We start from the raw sequence: 20,593 nt of genomic DNA, 5'->3' as shown, positions 1-20,593 counted from the left end.
GGCACTATTTGTGGCAGCCATTACTCCTAGTTGCATTCTGAGTAGAAGCTACTCAGAAAAGAGGATTGCAGCTTTTTGGCAAACCGGCATGGGTGTCTACTAACAATTATACCTGCATCAGTTTTGCATCCAGGGTTCCTGAGATTTTTTTTTTTTTGGTTGGTTTGGGGTTTTCTTTGTTTGTTTTGGTTTTTTTGTTGTTTGTTGTTGTTGTTTTATTATCATCAGCCTCCAGACTGCTGATGTTTTTTCTCAAAAGTCCACTTCCTAAAGTTATATACAAATATTAGAATTTTAGACCTTCAAAAGAAAAGATAGATTGATTTCTGGCTCTTGCAGTCATGGGGAAATGGACCTGAAAAGTATAACCTCTAAAATTCTGCAATTAAAAAAGGATCACTCTGGAGTACTTTGATCATTTCAAAGCAAATCTTAACCTTGGACACACCAACTTTCCTGACTGAACTTCTCTTTTATCCCTTCAAATACATTTCTCTGCAACAAGAAGTAGGAGCTCAAAAAGCTGTCTGAAAATGCAGAAATTTATTTTTAAAAATCAAGAAAAAAAAAAGGACTGACACACTTTGTTGAGTCAGGATCCTCCCTAAATGCTAAACCAAAGCTGAGAACAAACTGCTTTGCTTGCTTTTTCTTCTGGATGGCTCTGAACCATGCACACAAGAACTTGGGGGAAAAAAAAAAAACAAAAAAAAAAAAAAACAACCTAGAATGCCCAAACTACAAAAAATAAAATGGAAGAAAAACAAACGAAAATGAGCAGCAGTACTTCATGCAGGTTTATCATCAAGGAAAAGTTTGTGCAGAAGAAAGTTCCAGAGAGCCTTGGCCTTGATTCCACAGCATTGGAAACCACCAGGAAACTCAGGAATGAAATGCAACTCAGGAATGGAGCGTGTTCAGTCTACCTCAGAAAGAGCCTGGACCAAGAGAAAGTTCTGGTGAACCACTCTACAGTCTGAGAGATAAGTGCAAACTTATCTGTCCCCTAAATCCGTATCTCAGGTCATTGCAGTTGTAACAGAAGCTTCTGGTGCTGGCTAAGAAGTCTCTCAGACCTGAACATTCATTTTCAACATTGTAACACTAAATAATGAATGAGTGCTAACAGGAGGGGGTGGGGGAGAGATACACAGAAGAATAGGGAGGAGCATAATGGCAGAGACTAGGAAGAGAAATACAAAGACAGTGATCAAAAAACACTGATAGATCACACTTACCCTCAGCAACATCATCATCCACCATCAGCTTGAGGCTCTTTCCTCGACGCACCACCCGGACAGTGTGCCACTCATTGTCATTGAGTTTCTGCCCAGCATAAAGAGTCTCAGGTCCCTTGCCTGGGAAGGGTGATAGGTGCAGAAGTTAAAGCCAGACTCACAATCGCTTTAGTACTTGCTCAGTGGGAAAAGTCATGAAAATCAACTTGGTGTGATACAGACCAGTAGAGTGTACAGGTATATAACAACCTCAAATCAACCCTCATACCTACACCTTCCCAGCTCAGGGAATCACAAACCCTTCCACTCAGTCAGGTGCCTTCCTCCACAGAGCTCTAAAGTCATATGCATTTAAAATGGGTAGAAATCTCTCTTGTGCTGTGGTACTCATTTCCAAACATCAGGCTGCACAGCACACGACAGTAATAGGAAAACAAGTTGATGACTGAAATGTCTCAAAGGGGATCCATTACAGTAGCATTTTGCTCTCCTAAGAATCTGGATTTACAACATCCCCAAGGTACTTGGGATTCTTCTCAAAGTTAAACACACTGGTCAGTCAACACTCGAGTATCAAACACCAGGTTGGTTTCAGTCTCAAAAAAAAAACAAAACAAAAAACTCCACAACCCCCCCCCCCCCAAAAAAAAGGCAATAAAAAACCCCTCACAGAACTTCATAGCCAACCTTTATAAATTTTTTTTTTTTAAATTATAATCTCCAAGAAAACCATTCACCAACCTTGCTGATTGCTTCAAGGTTCTTTGGCAAAGCACCCTAGATTTGAGGTGCTTACGTCACCCCTTGGATTACAGTCAAAAGAGAAAGAGAAGCCAAGTCTTCTCCAAAAGGTTATACCATAGCTGCCCTTGCAAACAATGCTCCTGGGAACACAGCACTAGTGCTACCCACATTTGTCTAGTTTTGCTCACCCATCACAGCTGACAGGTAATTACTTAAAAAATTAATTGTTCAGATTACAGGACCGGAACATCTCACTCATGTCAAATGGTAAGTGAAATTGAATAATGGTGTGTGGTAAATTAAAAGCATCTATCCTCATTTCAGTACAGTACTAAAGTGGGGGGTGTTGATCCAGGTATACCAGAAAATGTAGAATGAGCACAGCCAAACTTGTTGCACACTGGTCTGGACCCAGTGTGCAAAAATCTGGCAAAAGAGAAACCCAAGAAAAAAAAGAAAAGAGGGAGATATTGAACATAATTACAGGGATAGGGACAATGAGGCCCTGCTACAGCTCATCATACTGCACTGGTAAAACTAATGTCATCCACAGCCCACAGGATGCACAGTGCCTAATGAGCAGCATTACTGAATTGCTTCTCACCGAAGAAGGGACATGGGCAAAGAAGGTGGTGTCTCATTCAGCTAGGATTCTATATGTAGTACAGGAATTCTCCAGAAGGAGACCAAAGCAAAGTAAATATTCTGTTTCTCTTTTTGAAAAAATCATGCAGTTCATGCTAATAAGAAAGACGATTAATAACTTTTTCAAATAAAGACCACTGCCAGCCAATTTTACCATAAACTAAGATAAAAAAAATATTTTTCTAGTGACCTGAAAGATAAGTGTCATTCTTGGATTAAAAGGACGGAGAGTCACATATTGAAGTTATGGAGAATATCTCCTTAGCAGGAGAAACCCCTAACTTCTGCTGTTCCTCATCCATGTGCCAAAGCCACATACCACACGTGTAAATCCAGCTGAACAAGGCAGCTAGATCATGGCCATGAAGTTTAAGTTTTTGGCACCAGACAAGCAAAACTCTAAGAATCCAAGAAAGTTAGGCTAGATTTACATCAGTAAGTACATTTTATCCTCAGGCAGAATTCACAAAATTATATCTCTGTCTGGATAAACAACAAAATTATTGTCTACATCAAAATATACAGCATCAGTTACTATAGTTCTACACAGCCACTTCCCAGGTAGGAAGATGAAGGAGGTCACCTGGAACTGTGTGTTTATATAATGCCATCTGAAAGCAGGGGAAAGGGAGGAGGAGTGGCAAGTGCTTTCTAAAAAAAACAATTTTTTCCACATACCCATTGGAGCTCTGGAGGGCTCAGCCAAGAGAAATAGGCAGGTGTGCTGGAGTCTGCTCCAGGTGTGCTGGAGTCTGCTCAGCTGACAATGCAATGCTTTCTATGCAATAGCTCTGTGTTCAGCATGGTTGAATAACTCAGTTGCTGTCCTTCTAGTTCCCATCTTTCAACCCCAGCTTGACAAAACAGGGATCAGCCAAAATGGTCTAGGACCAGCTAAAACAGCCAAACAGGGTTTGGCTTGTCTTGATGGCCACTGTAACACTTTCAAAACAAAACCGGGACACCAACAAAAGTTATACGAACATATTCTTAGAAAATGTAGCTTAACCAATTCACAAATAAATGAATAGAAAGTTGCAGCATTCCCACATTTTCCAAATGCATAAGGTTGTCTACTTAGAAGTAATTGGTTAATAGGTTGGGCTAAAAATTTGAAAATTAAGCACTGCAGATATGAATTACTTTAAGTCCATGTCTTGATCAGCCAATTTTATATTTTATTAGTAGAAACCAAGAAAAAAGTTTTAATGTTTTACTTCACTTAACACCCTGCCTTTGCAAAAATGGGCATTGGCTTCTTTTAGTAGGGCTACCCAAATAACACTACATAGAAAAATTCAATACATTAGCATGCTTAAGAGCATTCAGATAAGTTTTTCAAACCAGACATATCTGATCTTAAAGCATTTAACAAACATTATTTTACGCTATTCAAACCAGTTTATTTTCAAACGTTTTCAAGACATTTATGCAGCAGTGGGCTGACCTGAAAAACAGCAAAATTGTGTCCCCATTTTTCAACTGACAGTGTGCAAATAAATTGCTGCTCTTTGTATAAGCTCCTATTGAATTCTAAGTAGTTCCAAGAACTGTGTATGCAGGGACTTTCACATCTGGATACCAAAATTCATTCACTGAGCATGATTACTACATGTGCCATTACTATGCAGATATTTATGTGTGATCAATTTTTAAACAAGGACTTGAAGATTGCTAATCCAACAGTTGCTTATGCTTGGGAAAATAGAAGGGAAATGGGCCACATGCTCCTGCACCATCACACTGTCCCTAAGAACAATGTCCTGCCAGGCATTTCTGTGGTCTTATGTTTTGCAGTTTTATGGTTTTTCCTCCTTTCAAGCTATCTGCACCTACATCATCCTTCAAAAAGGACAAGAGACGTATGAGATAGCAAAAAAAGAGTATCAACTAGACAGAGAAAGAAATCTAGAGATTTGTATGTTCCCTTTGTATAACAATCTTTTATGATAAAAGAAAAGGCAAACAAGGAACTCTTGCAGCAATGAACAGCATACCTGGAAACACTTTCTATTTATAACACTTTGGGCCACTGGGCATTAGGTAATTTTGACAATCTATTTCTTTTTATGCATGGAAAGAGTAAAATAACAGTAAACAGAAAAAGAAAGTGTTTACTGTTGCAATAATGTGATAGTCAAGCTGAAAGACCCTCACTCCTGTTGGCATCTCTGGTCGTCTTGGTCATTCCAACCCCTTTCCTAAAACTGTCTGAGGGACTGTGTATCATATGGAATTGATCACCACGTTTCATTTTCCAACTCAAATGAGGCAGGCTAGTGAATATTCCTTTTATGCTTTGCAGTGGCAAAGACTACTTAATCAGAAGCAAAAACATCTGTCTCTCAGCCATCCCCAAATTCTGGTCATGAGTTAGGTGCACTTCAGGTTTCTTGAGCAAATATTACTTCATTCAGCCACAGTGATTCCTCCTCATTCTCCCATGAATCTTCCAACATCTACTCCAACTTTTAGGCATATTGTTCATAAAAAAAAATTCGTATATGCTTTCAAACATGGAAAAACTCCATCCAATCTGCCCAGAGTGTTCCAAACATTATCTCTGTATCAAAGGTGCACTGCTGCTAATTAGTAGCTTGGCTCAAATAACCTATTCAAAAGTGCCAAGAATACACATGCCAAAGTATAAAGATTTAAAAAGCAGGTCATGCCTTCTAAATATGCCAAGTTGTTTTCCATGTTCCCCCCAAGAACTCACTTGTTCAGAACAAACAACTGGTCAGAGGCATGCAGTTCTGACTATACCTCTGAAAATGCACTTCTTATTCACCCTCAGTGGCTAACAGTACATGGAAATTTCCTCTATGAGATAAAAGAGAAACAGGGTTAATCCCCTCTGCAGTTTCTCACAGGTGGACCAAAAAGCGTGCTTTTACTTTGGTGCAGGCTGTCATCATCTGATCCATTTATAAGGTTAAAATGACTTGCATGAAACCAGGCTATCTTTGTCATTGCATATCCTATCCAACTGAAGTCTACAGAGCACCACAAGAGCTGAACAGAAGGGACGTTGCCATATTGGTGAGAAAGGACAAGGTGCTTCACTCGGTACAATTACAATGATAAACAATTCTACAGTGATACTAATGCTTTTCAAATAAGACCCTTGGTAATGATAAGGTTTTCTCTGCTTTTACTTTTTCCCTAAAATCCTTAGCTACCACCTCAGATTTTTTTCAGTGGAAAGACGAATCTTTGTGTCTCTTTTATACAGGGCAACATCCTGTCAGAATGCCATTAGTGTTCCAAGGAAAGGAGGGGCTGGGAAGGGGAAGTTTCTTTGCCCCCTCCCCTTTTTTTCCATTTCTAATGGAGGAGGGACACTGGTTGTTTTTACTTCCACCTTTAAATAATGACCTGAGAAGTTGTGGTTTGCCATATAAAAGGTGTACACAGAGATTTATGAAACATGACAATGAATCACAAGACCTCAAAAAAGGAAGAAATGGGTGCAAGGACAAAGATGCTGGCAATTTTTCACACACCTTTGTGGCTTCCTAATGTACAGTAAGTTCCTACAAAGCACAGGTCAAATATCAAAACACAAGAACGGCTCAAAAGCAGAGCTGGCAGCTGCTCTGAAAATCTTCAGTAACTCTCAATCTTGGTTAAATAGTTAAATATAAACCACTAGTGTAAATTTTGTTGTTTCTTTTTGGCAGCACTAGTATGAACAAAGTGTTTTAGGACGGTCTTTTGTTTGACCAGAATTTGATGTTTAACACCAGGAGCATTGTTAATTGCTAAGAAACAAGTGGCAACCCCAGACTGTACGCTGCAGACATTTATCTAGATATCCCAGTCAAATCAACCTATATTCTCATTTACATACATTTGTTTTGCTCATATACAGGCTTTAGAGTTCCTCTTTTCAATAAAATGTTGGCTGCCAACAAGGAATCATCAGTTGCACTCCCCCTACAGATACTCACTATCTTCTCTGGGGACCTTACCTGCAGCAGTCTTTCCACTTCCTCAAGCAGCGGGATCATGTCCATGTACTACCCCACAAGTTTAAACAAAACATAGCATGCACTTAAGAAACAACCTTTCTGTGAGGCATGCTAAGAACTTTTATCTTTACAGCTTTTCACAGTGGCTTTACTGTGAAAAGTCAATAAAGTTGAGATGATTTACATCAGCCAAGCCAGAAGCAAAGTTGAATTATTTACAGCCATTCAGCAGTAAAAAGCATATACACAAAGTCCTTTAAATATCCACAGAGTCAATTAGCCTCACAAGTGCAAGTAAGAATTCCCTGACACCCAGACTAATCAAGTGCAGGGAATTAGCTCAGCAACTAACTGAAAACTAGCAAGACCACCCTACTAGATCTCTCTAACATACCACCATCTCCATATAAACATGACCAAAAAATAAGCTAGGTTTACTTATTTTGTATACAATCTATTTTAACTGTTCAAACCCCTTAAAAAAAAAAAAAAAACACCAAAACCAATCCCAACAAAACATATCATAGTTCCTTGCTTTTGCTATAAATGCATATATCACCAAACTGAATAACTGTGATTTTCACTGCAGACACCCTGGCCAATTGCTGTAATAAGGTTCAGCACAGATTCAGGCAGCATTCAACACAGTTGCAGCTTTTTCATAAGGCTCTGAAACAAAACTTAGTGCAGAAATTGGGTTGCATGTCTTTCAGGTGACATAAATATAACTTGTGATTAAGAACAAGGAGATAATTTGATTGCATAAATCGTACAGGCCACAAACTATATTTATATGGAGGTTTTTCCATCAAAGGCAGTAGGTTATGCTCCTTGTTTACTTCAATTTCCCTGCTGCTGAATTTTAATGCCTTAGACACTACATGGCGTATCAACAGCAAAATAATTTTAAAGAGAAAAATGTTAATGTTAATAGAAATTTCATCCCCTCAAAAGGGTTTAAATAGGAATTTTAATGAAAGGATATTTCATTTAATCCAAAAATAATTTTATTCTGATTTAGAAAACATCCAAAATATTTCAACTTCAAGCTAAATGAAAAGAAATTCCACTGTTTAAAAATAAAATTAAGCATTACTATCTATTCAAGATAATCTTAACTTTTAATGGTACTAGATGGTTTCCCATTTTTATTGAGTGAGTTTTTTCCACTTTTAAGGAAAGGGATTTTATTTTATATTCACAATCAGGAATGAGGTCAAAGAAGGACACAGAAGTATGCAAAATAACCTCAAGTATTCATGCTTTTAAAATTAAGAATTACAAGATTTTAATTAAATTAACTTCGAAGTGATTTCAGTCACACTGACTCTATGCTTGTTTTCAGATAAGGCTGTCATATCAACCACTTCACATTTGCCTAATGCCTTAAACTGCTGTCCCTAACAGATCAGGGCAACAAAGGTTTCAGTGCTGGCATACAGAGGAATATAGAAGCTGCTATATTGTGACTCATCTACAATTTGCCTAAGGAATTATTTGTACATGCTAGATTTTCACAGAGCAAAGCTCAGGACTACTCCTGGTATAAGTGGGGCAGCCAGACAACCTCAGGAGCATCATCCACGGCACGGAGCACCACTAGAGGGAAACCACATTCACTGAAGCTGCTGCTCAGACAGTGTTAGGTGAGTACAAAGGAGTTACAGCATTCAATGCTGCTTTCCAGAGTTTCACCCGCTGATATATTTCGCTTTGAAGATGACTCCACCTCAGCAATTATTAAAATAACTCTAGAACTTCAACCCAGTTTCACCTCCATAATAGCAACTACCCATTAATTGCAGGTATATTTGTTTAATGGGTGCAATTTGCCACCCAAGAAATGAGTATATGCAGAAATTACAAATATGCAGAACCTCATGAAGTTTTACCATAAGAGAGAGTTTTAAAGTAACCATCATAGCAACAATTACGCATCGATTTTAGCACACCGCAACAGTAATAAAGAGGAGAAGGAGAAGACATTCTATTTAAAGGAAGCCTTACATTTTATTAGCTTTCCAGTGATGCAGTAAAATCAAAGCATGATGCAGGAGTGGCAAAGCTAGAGATTTAATTCTTCTCTTTATTCCTGTGTAAACACAATAATAGAGATACCAAACCCAAACAGCTTCACACTAATCCCACTGATGTACCTTACTTGAAATATAGATACACTATGTTACCAACAGTAAGACCACTAAACTAAAGTTTCTCTTCCTGTTTAGTTTCAAATCTCTCCATAAAAGCGACAAAACAAGTGGATTAATCATGATGATAGCGAGAAAAAGATACTGGTGATGAGGCTGAGACAACTGGAGTGAGCCATATTCATTATACAGACACACATATAGCAGCAATGAAATAATTTGACTGTTAACTGCCTGGATGAGATTCAAACCACTTAGAGGGGAAAAATTATGAATCAAATGTATGAGTCTTTAAATCAAGAATTGACCCCTCTCCCTCACACCCCTTCTCAAAGGTCTTTGCTTTTCTTGTTACTAAGTAACAGGAAGGAGCAGGCTGGAAAAGCTCCTATCATCCCATTTAGAGAGTGTTCTCATGCTCTAATTGGCTCTCTTACTTCATTTGAAAGGATTATTTGAATTTTGGAATTATATGATTATTAATATAGAGGGTGGAGCTTATGCCTTTTAAAAGTATTATAGTAGCAACTTCTCATCTAAATCTGCAAAACAAGGAGATCAGAAAGATGAATAAATTACACAGTACATGGCAATACAGCACCTCATGGTAATTGCACATGTGTCTGCCAGAAAAGGATCTGAGACCACTTCCTAACAATAGGATAGGATAGGATAGGACCCCTCTTTCAGAACACAGAAAATAATACCAAAGAAAGGTATTATCTTCCCAAAGGCACATTTGGCAGTTGAACAGAGAAACAAAGCTGAGTCAGAGAAACAAAAAGCTCCTTGAAGCTCCAATCCCAAATATTGAATTAAAGGGTTTTTTTTCTCTTTTTAAAATGATCTTTAGAACACACTGCACAGTCCTCACCAACAGCACAGCATTAGAACAGAAGACAGTCCTCATACCAACACTTCTTTATCCAGATATGAAGGGCAACGAACAATATCATCACATGTTCAAAGAATCTAAACATTTCTCTCAAATTACCTTTCTCTGCGGCACCTGGGTGCCTGAGGTGTTACAAAGGCACACAGAGTTACACCTTCACTGCTCCTAGGAGTATGACATGAACTAGCTTCAGCCTCTCTTTAAGAGCATACAGCATCACAGAAAGTATGTCTAACAGATTACAGAGCCAGAAGGATTCCAGTCTTCTGCAGGGGGTACAAAACACTGCATATGCCCTTTAGGTTTAGCTCGCTTTTTACTACCTCCATTCTGAAGGGTGTCACTCTTTTTAATGATATTTGGAGTTTTTTAACTTGCATATTAAGCAGTATGTAAAAGCCTACTGGGAACCCCAGGTGTATTGACTGGGGGAACATCAAAATGCATAGAAATCATACTATTAATAAGTGCAAACAGCAACCAAAATTTGCAAGTGGAGATCCTTTGTTTTCAGATATTACAAGCAAGCTATGTGTGTATAACTAGTAATGCACATTGGTCCTCCCTGCCTGAAGTGAGAGACTGAGAGAAGGATGGTAAGTGGTACTTGGACCTAACAGGAAAGAGTCTTTTCATTTCACCTAAGGAGCTATTGAGAAAGGATCAAATGCTTTTGGAAAGCTGAGGGATCAGTAGTGCAGACTGGAGTGTTTAATGCTAAAGGCCTTTAAAAGCTTACCCACCTCAAAGAGTGGCTTTCACAGGGATCAGAATAGAGACCTCATCTGCTGTTACTTTTTGAAGAGTCATTGAGTATTCTCTTCTTTCTTAAATAGGAATGGTTAGCAGAAGATAGTGACCATATAGCAACACAGATGACAGAATTGTGACTAAAATTTTTCCTGATATTTAATAACTACAGTATTGGTATATTTTTTACCTATTTAGATAAACCACATTTCCAGGTAATAGAGCAGAAAACAAGTGCAATCCAATAAAAACACTTCATGGGGAAATTCTACTGAATCTACCTATACAAGGAGTAGAGACATAGAAGACTCTCCTCAAATGCCCCTTTATCCTTTCTCTTCTTGAGCTGCAAGTTAAATACACTTCCTTTCGGTTGCCATCCTGTAAGCTTTTCATTTTCTTCTTAGTATTTGCAGAATTCCTTATTTATCCAGGACACTACAACACTAATGCAATCTCAAATTTTTAAGAGGCAGAATGTGGACAGAGCTGTGTTGCCAGCAAAAGCTTGGACCCTCTTGCAAATAATTGTTTAATGACACTTAACCCTTCTATTTCTAAAAACCTTTTAGCAATAGTCACAGTGCATTCTCCCAAAAGAACTGGGACCCTGCTAGCAGAAACCCACCTCAGTGATAGCAACAAGATCAGCATCCACTGATGAAAATTCTCCTCAGGTGCTTTGACAGCACCAATCTCCAGTCTCCTGATTGTACTGACTGCTTCCTTTCTACCTAACCTGAGAAACCCAGATGAGAAAGACAAGGGGTATGTAGACCTACAGGCAAGAGCCTCCTTATTTAGCTTAAGGAGCTATCAAGGAAGGATCGCAGGCTTCTGGAAAGCTGAGGGATCAGATGCACAGACTGAAGGATAGTTGAGGATTTACAGATAAAGATGACATCTGAGGCAAATATCGAGAACTCCTTTGAAATTCAGATTTTAAAAGTCACAGCTTTCATGTCAGCTAAGGAGCATAGAAAGGAAAAAAAAAATGCCCTGGGAGAAGAGGGAATTATAAAGTTAAGCACGTAACTTTAAACATATCCATATCTCTCTGTCCTCAGTGCTCCCAACAGCAAACAGTGTAAGATCCAAACTGATGCCATCCCTCTTCTCAAGAGGATGCCATACCTCTTGAGTCACTCCATTTCATATGTATAGCTTCACAAAAATCCTCTATGCTTCATATAACATCTACATGTAATCCTAATATTGTTAAAATGAGATGGAACTACACCAGTAATTAATTGTAAGGAGTCATCCTAAAGCAGCAACGTACCAGGAGCAAGAGAAAAGAGAAACAAAGCAGATCTCTTCCCACAGGAAGCAGACTTACTCCTGGAAAGGTACCACCAGCACTTGGGGATCTTCTTTTGGTTCCCAACACAGAAAAAAGTTAATGATCACTTTAAAAAGGCCAGAGCTCTGACAGCAACAACAGCGCACAAACCATGAGCTGAACACTTGGAAGGAAAGTGGTGACTTTACAGACCCTGAGCTCAGCTGATGTCTGTGCTTCTTTATCAGCCATCTTGGTTAAAATCAAGGTTTATCAGTTCTTATGCATCACATTTAAAATAGTAGGAAAATTTTTCAAAGAAAAAAAAATCTACTTGTATCTACTTGTATACTATTGGGATTACATATTAGTTCAAGCTCTTTCAAAGACAATTTAAGCAATAAGGTTTCTTGACTAACGAGTAATAGTATATATGTTGACCTCTGGCTAAGTTGTAAAAACTGTAGAATTTGATTAATGGCATAAGCTGGTCACAAACATCTCTCTATAACATCTAACTCTTTCTATTTCCCATAGAAAGCTTAGTGATGAGCATGGTTGGTTTTCCACTGCAAGTTTGAAGACATCCTTTTCCTCTGAGAAAAGGTTAATCTGTGTGCTGCCTTTTCAAAGACTCAAAAAAAAAACCCAAACCCACAAAACTTCAACACAACTTTTTTCTGCCTCTCCAGCTGCCTGTAAAAAAAGGAGGTAGCAATTTTTACAAGGATGGGTAGATTTTACACACCTCTCTCCCAATACATGACTCCCCACAATGTCTCTGTTTCTGGCTGGTGAACAGCTGGTGTGCTGCAATGCTCATCAAACCAATATTTCTCTAATTTCTATTGTTCAGAGGAGCACTTTGAGAATGAATCTGTGCATGTTTAGAAAGCATTCAGATTCTATGCAGATAAAATGCTGCAAAACTACCAGCATTTATACAGTCCATACCATCAGCAAACCTAATTTTAATAGTATCACAGCAGCAGAACATTTACAGATTCTCTTTATAATGTGGATCTTCAGATTCTACAGTCAGTGCAAGATAAACACCACAGTAAGTAGAAGAGACCATCAAGTCCCATGGGTCAATCAGCTGAGGAAACTTGATTCCCAGGACAGCAGCAGACTGCCAATACAGGCTATGATACAAATGATTGGCACAACTATACAGCCCATGAGTTTTAAGCTCCCCAGAGTTCCCACAATTTCAAGGGGAATTAGTACTCCTCTCAAGAAGTGTTTTGGCTGGGGGGAAGTGTTGGGTTTTTTGTTTTGCTTTAAAACACAAAAGGATAAGGCATTTCAGGATGATATATTAAGAATCACTGCAGAATCAGTAAGGAGAAACAAATGCCATCACTTAGCTCATCACACCCCCAAGAACATTAATGATGTAGTGAAGTAAGGGTTTGATGGAATATTCAAAGCAATAGCCAAGCCTGAAAAATGAGGATTAGACCTCAGAAGACTCCTGTTTCTAAATCTTTAAAGCACTGGTTCTTCAGAAGTCAGGTTTTCATAAAAATAAATATTTTTATCTGCAAGTGTCCTATTAGCCTGATGTTACTAAGGTCTTCTAAAACAATGCACTGGTTAACACTTTGTAGGACCACAGGTCAACTTTGGCATTTTTTTCTTTTGGTTTGTTTGTTTGTTCTGCTTTTTTATTTGTTTAGCCTGTATTGCTACTGGATGCTTTAGATTACTGGTTGTAAACTACTCCCTCTTACTGGTTTGTGAGCTTTTATCAAGTGTAGCATTTCCATCCAAAGAACTAGATGGCTTGTTGGAAACCTGAATTGCTTGAGTGACAAGCACTTATCACCGGTTACCAGCCTGGGTTTATCACTTAATGGTTAAACAACCCCACGTCTGGGCTGAACCCCCATTTGCTAGGAAGCGGCCTCAGGGTTTCCCTTCACTTCCTCTTTTATTTACTCCTTTTTTTAAAGAAGAGATGGAAACTAGTTCTGACTCTTCTTCATTGCAAAGACTAATTAATGGCATCTCCAACTGACAGGAGTCCAGTTTTAACAAATGCATGTGCACAAATTCAATGGCAGCTTGATTTTCAGAGGTGCTGAAAGAAAGCTATAAAGCACATCAGTCTGGAAAATCAGATGAACTGGTATATAAATTTGAAGTCTCAAATGGTAGAGCAATTTTATAGGAAGGGATGTATTTATAGATGCATCATCTGTCATTCACTCCCAAGTCCAGTTTTAAAAGTTGCTAAACATTTGTTTAATGCAAAGCATGCTTAATAGCAAATTGGTAGCTGAAGATTTACCTATAAACCAAGCCATTTGTACAAGCCTGCAGGCAACTAGGTCACAATATTCAATATCTCTTAATGTCACTGTCGCAATTTCACGCAGGTACAGAGTAAAAAAATGTGTCAAGTACTACTGAGATGAGTTGGAATTAAGGAACTTCTAATTTCTCATTCAACATCACTAGCACCACAAAGCAAAATAGCTTCTAGTTTTATACCAATGCTGCCTTTAATGAGGTGTCAAATACAGACACATGGTTTCATGCAAAGAACAATTAAAAGACTATTTCTACCAGAACACCAATCTAGGACAACCATCTGGATCATCAAATTTACTCTTTTATATTTATAGTCAAATATAAGCAATAGCTACATAATCAAAAATTATGCAAAGAATGTCTGCTCTCTTGCCAGCACAAAGAAATATCCCTTCAACATTTAAATAAATGCAATGGAAAAATGCCTTTTTCTGTGACTTTTCTCTTCTGTAAGCCACATCTGATTATCTGCTGAAGAAGTCTCACTGCTAGAACAGAAATAGCACATATGTGTGACTATGCCATTAAGGTGAATATTAATACAATGTGCAAACACATGTTTGCAGAACAAGAACTGGACCATGGAAATTCTGCCACAGCACAGATCACATTTGACATCCAGGAAATAAAATAAGAGGAGGCATTTTTGATTCACTGAACAAATTGGCAATATCAGCAGAAGAAAGAGAAAATCATTTCATGCCAATTGGAAAACATCCTTGGTTTCTGGACCAAAAATTGCCCTGTGAAAGTAACCCAAATAATGTTCTACATGAAGATTTTTAAAATTCAAATAAGGCTGAAGCACTCACACTATGCCTTCTTTGCTCTGGTATTCAGTGGTGAGGTCAGGCCTCCAAAGTTTCTGACATATATAAATAAATTCATGGGACGAGAAAGGCTGCATCCAAACGTACTGAGGGAGCCAGCCATGAAAGAACACCTTCAATCACCTTTGAAAGGCTGCAGTCACAGAAGGAGGTCGCAAACTGACAAATACATTTTTAAAAGCTGGCCTTGTTTTATGCAGGGAGTTGGACCACAGACCTCCAGAGACCACTTTCCAACCAAAGTTTTTTCTATGAAAACATTTTATTTCACTGGCAATCAGATGTTTTTGGTTTCACTGACTGGGAATATAAATAATATTTGAATAAGTTAAATATTGAGACATTGTAAAAAATGAAAAGTCAAAATATTTTTTACATTAAATGTCATTATATTTTTATGTTTCCCATTTCTTTTTTCATAGATACTTGCCAAGTTCAAACTACATTGACAAATAGATGCAGTCAACATAAATCTGCACATTTCAGCTAATAAACTCTTCAAATGAAAACACTTAATCTAGTTGTACTTGGCAGCAATACTATTCCTGGAAAAAACAAAATATTTGTGAGAAAAACCTCTTTTCAGAAAAAAAGGCATATAAAATTAATAACCTCCAGCAAAGCCTATAGACTAATGTCCCTATTTACAAATATTTATTAATATAAAGCACTGACCAACATAGAAAAAAACTATTCTTAGCATCAGACATGAAAACAACTGCCCCCAAGTCCGTATCTATAAACTCAGGTCTGTGAACTCAAGCTGACCAGCACCTCTGCTGTACCATGAGCAGTGATGCTCTGAACACACTAATGGCAGCTGCCTTTTACACCCAAATTATTCTTTTGGACTGCACTCTTAAAAGGGTACAAATGCTTACAGTATGATCCTTTACAGAATGATCCCTAAGGAAACAGGCAGATTTTGCATATAATTATCAGTTGGAAGAGTTTGCCCTTAACAAATTGATTTTGATTATTTTTATCTTTATAGTGAGAGATTTGTCAAAAATGCTTCCTACGCTCCTCATCTGTGTTCATGGCAGAGATGACTCCTACAGCCCAATCACTGACACCACAACAAAGCAACATGCAGGAGGAAATCAAGTCTGCCCTGAACAGGGAAACACTCTAAGTGAACCCCATTCTCCCTGGGTGCCTCTCATCACAGCAGTGATTCAGTTCAAGCCCTCTTCAGTCACAGTCATCAGATGTGAACAGAGCAACCCCCAAAGCCTCTCAGCAGGAAGAAGCCTGGACACCTCCACTTCTCCATATGCTCCCATAGAGAGGGAAATGGGCTGTATGTCCAGTGCACCTGATCTGACGCTTCCCTCTGAAAAACTAAAAAAAATTTAAAAATAAAATTAAAAAAGCATTCAGACACATTTTTTCCTGCAGCCCTCTCACCCAGGACAAACACTCAGAATGAGTTTTAAAGTCAGACTGCAAGATTGTGCAAAGAAACGCCTGAATCTCCTTACCAAGGTTTTGTTTGTGGCAGCTTTCAATTTCCTTCCTGACAGTGGGAGCCCCTTTATTAACATAACATGATTTATGCAAATAACCACAGCTAGCATAGGAGGCATTTAAATTGTTATGCCCAGAATTTACATGCATTAAAGGAAAGATAATTCTTTCTGTCTGGCTGCAAAATTGCCACTAATATTACACAAACACTTCTCTGGCTTTAGGCCAGAGCCCCTGCTATGCATGCATCATATATTTAGTTAACATCCAGTTTCAGGAGAGCAAGGTCTACAGCTAAACTAATTCTTGGAATAGGACTGGCACCACCTTTTGTCACTGGCCTTTGTGGGGAAATTGCAGTCTGGCTTTCATTAATACAAAGGTTTCTGCTAGCCACCACTCTGAAGCAAAGGAAGCAAGTGCATGGGTGTGGGAAGGCATGGTGAGGAGATGCAAAGCAAAAAAGTTTATTTTCCCAATGTGCTGATCCTGAAAATTTCTCTTCCATCCCCTCCTTCTCTGGTGTTTGCATGCCTTCTGTCCATATGGGCAACACACTGGATGTGTTGAACAGAACCACAACAGGCCACAAAAGTCCTGCCTTGCAGCCTCTCTCATTCAGAAATGACAGAGACCAGACTGAAGCAGTAAAGCACCTCAGCAAACGACTACAGATTGGCAAGGCTCAGAGAGGCTTTAATTTCATTATGAACCTTTAAAATATTAGAAATATTTGGGAACAATATTTGAATTTAGAGCAACTTGTATATCTGTGAAACTTAATCATAGATAGTCTTACAATGGAAAAACGGGTCCAGAATTTCTTGCAAAGAAATGCAGACAGTAACTAGGACAAAGGAATACCTTGAAAATATATGGATAAGAATCTCAGCTTTCACTAACACTTTCATGTGGAATGACACAGAGCCAAACCTATACAGAATCTGAATCAGCTCAATATTAGCCACTTAAGCAGCTTAAATTGCTTTTTAGCTTAGCTACCACCTAAGTATACCAATGCTAAGAAATTAATCACCACCAATTATATTCCATGTTAACAACTATCAGAATCTGTCAATTACCTTGTAATTTCAAATTATTTTACCATTTTCTTTCCACTTTCTCCACTCACCTATCCTGTCAAAAGAATTAAATGCATCAAATAATAAGAGAGAAAAGATGCATTTCTAAAGGCTTAGAGGGAAAAATCTCAACATTACAAATAGACTGCAAGAGCCCTTGGGAACTTTCAAAATGTATTCAAACTTGCAAAACTGAACAAACACCCAGAGTTATTTCCAGCTGACACCTTACACTATCCTGTCACAACAGATATATAACAGATATAAGAAATGACCTCAAAGAGCTTTACACTTAAATAGCCACAGACTAAATCAGAGGAATTTCTCTTTTTCTTAAAGAAGCATTACAGAACTGAGAAGTAGAAGAGTCTGAAGTCCTCATACTCATACTTCTCTGGATATAACATATTAACAGTTTTTTCCTACATTACAGCAATATTTAGAGATATCTTGCAAAATATTATGCCTCTCTGTAATGGATGTTTATCAAAAGTAAATGGCTGTTTATCAGTCTGAGCACAAGTAGCTTATTTCTCAAGTGCCATCAGTTTTTTTTTTTTTCACAGATAATGGCTGGTAACCTCCAGGTATGTTTAGGCAACATTACACCTATCATGGCAAAGAAATAACTCATAAACATATTGGGAGTTTCCAGCACATTCTTCGGAGTTGACTGATCTGAGTTACCTCTTTCTTGACTTCTCCTCTAATCCCTGACAGTTGTTGTGGAAAACAAGGAGAAATCTGGTTCAAAAATTATTTCTCTCACTAACTCTGTGTCACTTTCCTTTCTATGTATCTGACTCTTTCCCTGCCAGATTCCAGAGCAATCCCAAGTCTTACCATGCTAAGAAAGCCTGACTATGAAAGCAACTACTTGCCATGGTGCAAACATAAGCTTAGTGCACACATGCAGCTCTGGGGAGGCCACGTAGATCTGCAAGAGCCAGATTCTCCTCAGATTATGTATTGCTGGAACTAAATTAACCCCATCTATAGTATCTTTGTGATCCAGGAGCACCAATCTTGTCAGGAATGAGTGAATTAGCTAGGAAACACAAGAAAGTTTAAATGAAAGTAATTCCTAGAACAGCCTACTCTACAAGCAACACAAGTGAGCTGGTGGTGAATAGCACTCAAGACATCTGATGTTCCCTAGATTGCTGTGCTTCTTATTAAGCCTTCTTCAGCTACTTACTAGAGCTGTAGGCAGTCAGCCAGCCTTACTTTAGCCTCTATAGATAATGGGAGATCTCCCTGATAAAAATTAAAAGTAGTGTCTGCTCAGCAGTAAACACAGCCCAAACATCTTGCATTCATAAGCAGTTTAAAAATTCATAAGGAAAAAAGTACAATATAAATTTGTATTAGAACTTTCCAATCAACTAGAAAATTATTTGAAAAATGAAAAGCCTTCTGCTACCCCATCCAATGCCTCTCTTCTTCACCCAGAGAAAGTGTGCTTGCAGAATAAGTTATGAAAGATCAATCTGCTAGTCAAAAGAACTCAGAAATCAGTGATATGACAAGGAGAAAAATGAAACCCCAATTGCCAGAAGATCCTGTGCCCACAGATCCCTTGCATTCAAGCCCAGAAGTAGAATCTCCAGTAGACACCTCCATTGTCAACAACTGCCACAATGTCCTAAGGGAAGAGATACAGTCTTAAAGAGCTAGGATCTAACAGCTGCAGAAGTTTGAGGACAGCACTTTGGAATACACTTTGAAAGTAAAGGGAGATAGGTACCACTATGAAGTTCAGAGGCAATTCTGCAACCTGAAGGAGCAACTGGTATGAGTTACAGCTGAAATGACCCAGAGCAAATAGAAAGGCTTCAACATTTTGACTAAACATAGGTGATTTACATGCACTACATGGGCTGCCAGGAGGAACTGAGAAGTTACAAGCTGAAGAAAAAGTTTGCAACAGCCAAATCTATCTATTAAGAAGGTGGCTTTTCCTCAAGCATTCTCCCCAGCTTGCTAAAATTCAAGCAAATGTCTTCTGCTGAGCATCTGATTTTGTCAGAACACAGGAATGAAAGCTGCTTCCACGTACTACACCAACACAAGTCGAAAATTTTTGTAAAACCTGGAGAGTTCTGTCAAGACTTGTATGCTAAACTGATGTAACAGTTTGGAAATTCATTCAATCATAGCAAATAAGTCTGATAAGACTGACACATATGATCAGGCATTATTGTCCACAATTGACATTAACTGAAAACACTGAGCAGTGTATTTAGGGATTTCATAAAATCACTGATAAAGAAAAATGCTTACAATTTGGACAAGTCAAGTAGTCGTTCCATGACTGACTACACACAGATGAAGACTTGCAAAGAGAAAATTACTGAAACTGTCTACTTTGACCTAAATTCACAACAATTCACGTTCAACAGTTATAATAAATATAGCACAAATAGTAGAAAATGCAGTATTTTTCGCTCATTTATGGTTTGAATAACCATGTCAATAAGCTCCTGATTTGAGATCTAAAAATGCCTGAAACACTTACCTTCACTAAGAAAGATAATCAAAGACCCTTTGATTATTTTTTTTTATTCTGTGTTTGGGGGTTTTGTGGGTTTTCTGGTTTTGTCTGTTTGTTTAAGGCATTTTTCTTCTGATGTCTTCACTTTCATTTAGTACCTTTTCACACTTTTGGTATATCACATTTTTGTTCTAGCAATGTTGCATAACTTTAGAAGAGCAAGGCTTGCCTCTAGTATGTTTAATCCCAACAAACATAACAGCAGTATTGTGCAATATTACCAAAGACTTTCTCACAGAACAGCCAAAGCACAAAATTTTCAGTTGGTTCATGAACTGTGACTGTCAACCCTGTTTCAAGATATGCTCCTTGACAGCTCCCAGCATCCTTTCATCATTTTAATGTAATGTTTACAACCAGTCCTCTAAACTTAATCTCTTACATTACCATTATGTGCTACTTTGATTAGATTTTTCTCTAATAGTAATAGCAAGGTACTTACATAACTGTTGTATAAATGTGATGAGTTCCTTATGAGAAAGCAAAACTGTATAATTTTACTGGAGCTGCAAGGCATGTTCTCTCAGCTGCTTATCTCCAATTCCACAGGTAATCAGCTGAATGCTGAGGAGGATTCTGCTTGCAAGGCTGTGCCACTTCTCACAAAGCTGCGTGCGCGTAGCACTTGATCTCACACCATAGCAACTGACAGTAATGTTG

The 20,593-nt window shown here is 38.2% G+C and overlaps 1 protein-coding gene across 21 annotated transcripts in view; it reads right to left on the bottom strand.

The window, feature by feature from the left end:
• NRXN3 (neurexin 3) overlaps positions 1-20,593 on the bottom strand; it is a 961,434-nt gene that overhangs the window by 544,198 nt on the left and 396,643 nt on the right. For all 21 annotated transcript variants that reach the window (XR_005257043.1, XR_005257044.1, XM_038137596.1 and 18 more), the window contains one exon: positions 1,239-1,358. Coding sequence is in view for 19 of the 21 variants with exons in the window: in XM_038137596.1 (XP_037993524.1) it covers positions 1,239-1,358 (120 nt within the window). In the remaining 2 variants the exon portion in view is untranslated. The remainder of the gene's footprint in view (positions 1-1,238; positions 1,359-20,593) is intronic.

This window comes from Motacilla alba, chromosome 5, assembly GCF_015832195.1.
Source record: "Motacilla alba alba isolate MOTALB_02 chromosome 5, Motacilla_alba_V1.0_pri, whole genome shotgun sequence".
Taxonomy (NCBI): Eukaryota; Metazoa; Chordata; class Aves; order Passeriformes; family Motacillidae; genus Motacilla; species Motacilla alba.
The sequence above is the reverse complement of the archived record's forward strand: the minus strand, read 5'-3'. Positions and strand labels throughout refer to the sequence as shown.